At 37.3% G+C, this 7,500-nt stretch overlaps 1 protein-coding gene across 2 annotated transcripts in view; it reads right to left on the bottom strand.

Moving 5' to 3' along the window:
* Positions 1-5,437: 5,437 nt before the first annotated feature.
* ttc27 (tetratricopeptide repeat domain 27) overlaps positions 5,438-7,500 on the bottom strand; it is an 82,330-nt gene continuing 80,267 nt past the window's right edge. For both annotated transcript variants that reach the window (XM_053237601.1, XM_053237602.1), the window contains exons 19-20: positions 6,036-6,136; positions 5,438-5,697 (exon numbers count right to left, since the gene is read on the bottom strand). In XM_053237601.1, the coding sequence (XP_053093576.1) occupies positions 5,572-5,697; positions 6,036-6,136 (227 nt within the window). In that variant the 3' untranslated portion in view covers positions 5,438-5,571. The remainder of the gene's footprint in view (positions 5,698-6,035; positions 6,137-7,500) is intronic.

Here is a 7,500-nt window from a genome sequence, read left to right as displayed (position 1 = left end):
GATAAATAAATAGGAGATATAGAAAGACAGATAAATAGAGAAACAGACAGACAGATCAAAAGACAACTAACTAGACAGACAGATATAAACAGACAGACAGACAGGTGAAAAGACAGACAGATAAACAGACAGATCAATAGACAGACAGAAAAATAAACAGACAGATAAATACACAGACAGATAAAAAGACAGACAGATAAACAGACAGACAGATAAACAGACAGATAAACACACAGACAGATAAATACACAGACAGATAAACAGAAAGACAGATAAAAAGACAGACAGATAAACACACAGATAAACACACAGACAGATAAACAGACAGATAAACACACAGACAGATAAATACACAGACAGATAAACAGAAAGACAGATAAACACACAGACAGATAAACAGAAAGACAGATAAACACACAGACAGATAAACAGACAGACAGATAAACACACAGATAAACACACAGACAGATAAACAGACAGACAGATAAACACACAGATAAACACACAGATAAATAGACAGACAGATAAACAGACAGACAGATAAACACACAAACAGATAAACAGACAGACAGATAAAAAGAGAGACAGATAAACAGACAGACAGAGAGAGAAAGACAGACAGGTGCATAAACATATATACAGACAGACACATGTACAGACAGACAGAGAGACAGATAAACTCAGATAGATAAAGAGACAAACAGACAGTGTGTAGACAGACAGACAGACAGACAGACAGACAGAGAGAGAAAGATAGACAGATCAATAAACAGACAGAAAAATAAACAGAAAAACAAACTGAAAGACAAACAGATGCACAGACAGAGATAAAGAGACATTTATTTTTAAAAATCCTACTTAATAAACTTGTTACAGACAAATTATTCCTCGACAGACAGTTACTATAGAAACGGTAAGGTATTAGAACATGAATATAAACCTGCGCTACTGTCAGAGCTGCTGTTCTAGAGAATTAATCAACAGCTGCTGACCAATCAGAGTGCAGAACTCGGCAGCGCTGTGGTGTAGAGTTACAGTATAACGTAACCCTGTTCAGCAGAGGACAAGCTGTCTCACACGTATTTTTAAACTCACTTCAACCTTAAATAAAATGTTCATAGATATATAAATGAATATATTTTGAGGCTGAGGTCACAGAATAGCGTCAGTGTGAGTCACTGAGGGTTAAAAACAGATTGTGGTGAAGTAGAACTGAGTCACCGAGCTGTTCTGAGGTCAGCGCTATTTATAGGATAAAAAAATGACCAGATAGAGGAGGAGTGGAGAACGAGAGTAAAGATGAGGAAGTGAAGAATCAGAGAGGAAAGATTTACTGATCCTGCTGGAAGGAAAGTTACAAATATTGCATCACTTCCTAATGGCAAATGACTCGATTGTTTTCGTTAAATATTTTTCCCATTAGGATGTAATGGTTTTAATGGTTCCCAGGAGTCCACTTGTTCTTGACTCGGTTACAGATTCAGGCTTGGATCTTATTAGAGCCATTTTCCGTTCCAACTAGATAACCAGGAATGCTGTACATCAGCGCCAGCCTGGATATCAAGAGCAATAATACTCCTGTATTACTGCTGCTACAAGTACTAGTACTTCTACTACCATGACTACTCCAATTACTGCTACTACTACTACATCTACTACATCTACTACTACTACAACTACCATGACTACTCCAATTACTACTACTACATCTACTACATCTACTACTACTACTACAAGTACTACTGCGTCTTCTACTACTACTACAAGTACTAATGCAATTACTACTACTACAAGTACTACTACTACTACTACCACTACCATGACTACTACAAGTACTACTGCAATTACTACTGCAACTACTTCAATTACTACTACTACATCTACTACTACTGCAAATACTACTCCTACTACAACTAATACAACTACTACAAATACTACTACAATGACAACTTTAATAGTACTACTACAACTACTACAACTAATATTACTTCTACTACTAATACAACTATTGCAATGATAAATACTAATATTACTACTACAAATAATACTACTAGTACAACTACTACAGCAATTACTACTGCAATTACTACAACTACTACAACTACTACTACTGCAGTTACTACTACTATAACTAATACTACTGCGGTTACTACTAATATGACCAATAAAAAGACTAGAACTACTTCTATTATTACTCCAATGACTACTGCTATTATTAATAATCCTAGAAATACTACTATTACCACTACTACTAATAAAATATTACTACTACTACAACTAATACAACTACTACTACAACTACTACAACTAATATTACTACTACTACAAAGACTACTACTATTACAACTATTGCAATTACTACCACTAATACAACTACTACTACTACTGCTACTACAACTACCATGACTACGCCAATTACTACTACTATTATAATTACTACAATTAATACTACAACAACTAATACTAAAACTACTGCAATTACTACAACTACTACTACAGCAATTATTACTATTACCACTACTACTAATAAAATATTACTACTACTACAACTAATATTACTTCTACTACTAATACTACTACTACTACTGCAACTATTACAATTACTACAACTACTACTACAACAACTAATACTAAAACTACTGCAATTACTGCAGTTACTACTACAGCAATTACTACTATTATGACCAATAAAAAGACTACAACGACTTATATTATTACTCCAATGACTACTACTATCATTAATAATCCTAGAAATACTACTATTACCACTAAAATGTTACTACTACAACTAATATTACTACTACTAATACAACTATTACTACAATGACAACTATTAAAACTATTGCAATGATAAATACTAATATTAATACTACTACAAAGACTACAGCTACTTCTATGATTACTGCAATGACTGCTACTAACATTAATAATCCTAAAACACTACTATTACTATTAATACTACAAAAAAAAAAAAAAACCCAATCAGCTGCTTCCTGTCAGAGTATGTAATAGTTGTACTAGTAATAGTTGTAGTACTGACTGTAAAAGTACTGACTGTAAAAGTACTGACTGTAAAAGTACTGACTGGAGTAAAGTCTATTGTGATGTGATTTATCATGATATTGATATCGTCATATCGTCATATCGCCCAGCCCTGTTAGACAGCCTGGATTAGAAACACAACCCAGGTTCTGTCTGAAAGAGTTTAATTCGAGGGAGGAAACCATTAGAGGACTTGACCCTTCATCACTCCATCATTCCATCACTTCCTGCACAACTTTTCATCACACTTGTTCTCACGAGATGCAGGAGGAAACGAGTGTTTGTCCAGGAGGCCGTAATAACCAACATCAGCGTTTCATCTCTGTGGTTACTCAGCATCGTTACGTAATCCTACAGTATCTGGAAGCATTTAACTCAGTTCCTCACACACACACACACACACACACACACACACACACAACACAGACACACACACACACAGGATGTTTGTTCACTCTCAGACTTCTGGAGGTCCGAACTTTCTCAAAATGTCAACAAACTTCCAGGAATTGAATCTCGCATTTCCTCAGAAACAGCTGAGACATGCTGATATCTCACAGGTACTGCTTCACTTTTTATCGCGGTGTATAATATCGTAATGACATCATCATATCAGAGCGAAAGTTCCATCGTTTACGTTATTGTAGCGAATGGAATTATGGGATTGACTCCTCTGAGTTGGAGTTATGTAGTTTTAAATAAAATAAAGTTGGATTTTGGCAGGACTCCCAGTGACAACATGGGCGGAGCCAACATGAGTGGTGTGAAATGGGGGCGGAGTCAACACAGGTCAATATGAGAGGAGTCAATATGGGTGGAGTCAACATAGGAGGAATCAACACGTGCAGATGTAAATATAGGTGGAGTCAACATGAGTGGAGTTAAAAAAAAAAAAAAAAAAAAAGTCAGCATGTTGTCTCAGGGAGCTTTTCCTTGCCACTATCGCCTCTGGTTTGGTTATTAGGGATAAATTTATAAATTTCAAATTTAAAATATAAATCTGGATTTCTGAGAAGCTGCTTTGTGACCATGTGCATTGTTAAAAGCGCTATATAAATAAAACTGAATTTAACTGAACATGGGACATCTCTCTCATCAACAAGGCATTAAAAAAAAAAACTTAGCTTTACTTCTGACTGTTAAAATCACTGACACTGGAGACTCCTTCCATAAACACATCTCTCCTTACAGAAAACGTCACCGTATCAACATGTTTACAGACAGATTCCATGTTTTATTAATCCGTTTATTATTAGTGCAGCGTCCCTGTGAATGAGCTGCTGCTATAGAAACGGTAAAGTATTAGAAGGAGCGCATTAATTATAAATAAAGCTGTGATACTGTCAGAGCTGCTGTTCTAGAGAATTAATCAACACCTGATGACCAATCAATTCAACCTGAGACAAAGAATTTAAAGCTAGAGATGTTTTCACGAGTAAAAAAACTGTTTATTGTGTTATTAAAATCTACAGCTAATTTCACTAGAAAGCTAAGTTATGCTAACTATTTCAAACTTTGTACTAGAACTTTCTGGAATTTTTTTGTTGTTGTTGTATTATAAACTATGATGTCACTTCCTGAAATCCTGTAGGAAAAGATGAGTGAGATCTTTTCATTCCCAGAAGGATGATGTAACAGGACGCATTTGCAAAGAGTTAATCAAGAACATTCTCCACATACTTAGTGCCGTTTTTTTTCCCCCTGCAGTTAAAAAAGTCCGGTTTTGGAAGGAAGCCGAGTTCTGTGAACTTTTAACATTAACTAAACTGAGTCTGATATCAAAAAAGACGCCCATATAAGGGAAAAAATCATCACAAGGAAAAGATAAATGACAGACGACGCCTGATAAGAGCAGAAATTTCGAAAGATATTTTAACAAATACTTACAACAAAACATATTTGAAATAATTAAACGGTTTCACAGTTTGGAGTTAGTCCAAAAACAACAAGTCTGAAAATGATACAAAGACAAAATTCTCACTTAAAAGTCCTGATAATTATAAACACAACCATTTAAATTTCTAGTGTGTAATTTATTTTAAAAAAATTGAACTTTTTAAGCTGAAGCAGTGCTCACTCCGTTTTCAGACTCAGACGTAAAAAACATTTTCTCAAGCGTTCACTTTTATATCTTGAGAAAATGTTCTCTAAACTGAGCTTAAAATATTTTTAAAATCTTTAAAAAAATCTTAAAATCCAGTTTCATTTATGAGTATAGTTTTGAAAAAGAAATCACACTATACGGCAAAAAGCATTGTTAACTGCAACAGTGTTCGTTTTTTATACAGGGTGTGAAATGCTTAATTATTTAAACTGATTTAATTACTTATTTATTAATTATTTAAATTCACAACATTTGCATCATTACCTGGGAAAAGAAAAAAGGCGGAGTCTGTTAAGAAAAAAAAAACACTTTTTATTCTGAATTTTCATGATTAGCATAGCGTATTAGCACACTGTAACGTACGCAGTGCAGCACTGTATAAGGTGGAGAAAGAGGAAAAGAAGGCGGAGCTTTGTAGAGGAACTTTATTCTGATTGGCTGCGCAGCTCGGCGCTCAGGTCCTGGAGCTCCGTGATTAGCCGCTCCACTTGCGCTACGTCGTTTTGGAGCTCGTCGTGAATTTCTCCGCTCGCTACGTCGGTGTAGAGTTGCTGTGGAGATCAAACACGAAGTTAAAAGTTCATTCCAATATCCATGTATATAAAAATAAATATATTTATAGAAAAACTTTAGTGACTTTCTAAAAGTGTCTACATGAATGTTTCGCCTTTTTCAGTGTAAAGTGGGCGGAGCAAATCTTGAAAAATGATCTAGCGAGCAAAAGCTAATGTAATACATGATAGAAAGCTAACCTAGCGAGTAAAAGATAACGTAACATGAGTGAAAGACAACCTAGTTAATAAAAATGCAAATCGTAGAGGGAAGAGATAAAGCGAGGATGGATGGATGGATGAAGGGATTGAGTGATGGAGGGGGTGGTGCTACTGACTTTAGCTTTAGAGGCTAAGCTCTTCAGACTGAGCCGAGCGGACGAGAGTAACTGCAGCGCTTCCTGAGGATTCGACTTCTCCCTGCTACAGCGGAGAGACACTGAGAGAGAGAGAGAGAGAGAGAGAGAGAGAAGAAGAGAAGGTTATTAAACACCTTAAGCTCAGTGAGTGTGAGACAAAGGGATGGAGGTCAACATTAAACATTAAACATCAGAGACAGCGAGAGCTTCTGGGGGTTAAAGGGCACTGGGGTCATTAAAAATGCTACTGTGTGGGGAAAAGAGAGAGAGAGAGAGAGAGAGAGAGAGAGTGTGTGTGTGTGTGTGTGTGTGTGTGTGTGTGTAATATTTCTTCTCAATCTGTTTGTCCTGCTGAACTTGGATGGCATCGTTTTTCAACTCAATATGTAATCTCTCTCTCTCTCTCTCTCTCTCTCTCTCTCTCTCTCTCTCACACACACACACACACACACACACACACACAGGCGCACACACGCACACACACAGAGTTCACATGAAGATGAGGATGGATGACGAGTCCACTGATGAGAGCATGACCTTTCTACAACATTGTGTTAATCTCAGCGGTAATGAATCTTGTTCAGAGCATCAGTTCTGCACATCTTCTGAAATCGCCGTTACGTGTCCAGTATAAACTGAAGCTCTGGGGGGCGGAGTTTCCCACGAGGGGACGGACCGAGCAAACCACGGAGACGGCATAAAGTTCCGAAGAAAAACTTCAACTTGTCCGCAAATATCCACATTCGTCTCATGGTGGCCAGGACAGTCGGCGTCAACACGGTACATCACACTCTCGTCCAACATGTTCAAAGACAGGACAAAGATCACACAACAGAGAGGACAAGAAAAAAAAAGGATGCAGATCGAGCAACAATGCAGAATACACCGAGTAGCTGATCACTTCTGGGTGCAAAACAGGTAACAACACAATGGTCCCAGCCTGGGTTACAATGCAGGGGCATGGATTGGACACAAGGGATGCAGATCAGGTAACTATACAGTAGATGCATATCAGGTAACTACACAGGAACTGCAGATCAGGTAACTACACAAGGGACACAGATCAGGTAACTATACAAGGGAGGCAGGTCAGGTAACTTCACAGGAACCACAGAACGGGTAACTACACAGGGGATGCAGATTGGGTAACTACACAGTAAACACATGAGGTAACTACACAGGAACTGCAGAGCAGGTAACTATACAGGAGCTGCAGATTGGGTAACTCCACTGTAGACACACATCAGGTAACTACACAGGAGCTGCAGATTGGGTAACTGCAGAGGGTTACAATGCAGGGAGCATGGATCAGGTAACTACACAAGAATCTACATAAGCATCGTCCATCTCCATCCTTCATCTCCTTCAAACATCCAACCTCCATTTACATCTCCATCCATAACGCTACTCATTTATTTTAGTATTGCAATTTATTGCACATTAC

The sequence above is a fragment of the Pangasianodon hypophthalmus genome, chromosome 10, assembly GCF_027358585.1.
Source record: "Pangasianodon hypophthalmus isolate fPanHyp1 chromosome 10, fPanHyp1.pri, whole genome shotgun sequence".
Lineage (NCBI taxonomy): Eukaryota > Metazoa > Chordata > Actinopteri > Siluriformes > Pangasiidae > Pangasianodon > Pangasianodon hypophthalmus.
This window is presented reverse-complemented; position numbering and strand designations above follow the sequence as displayed.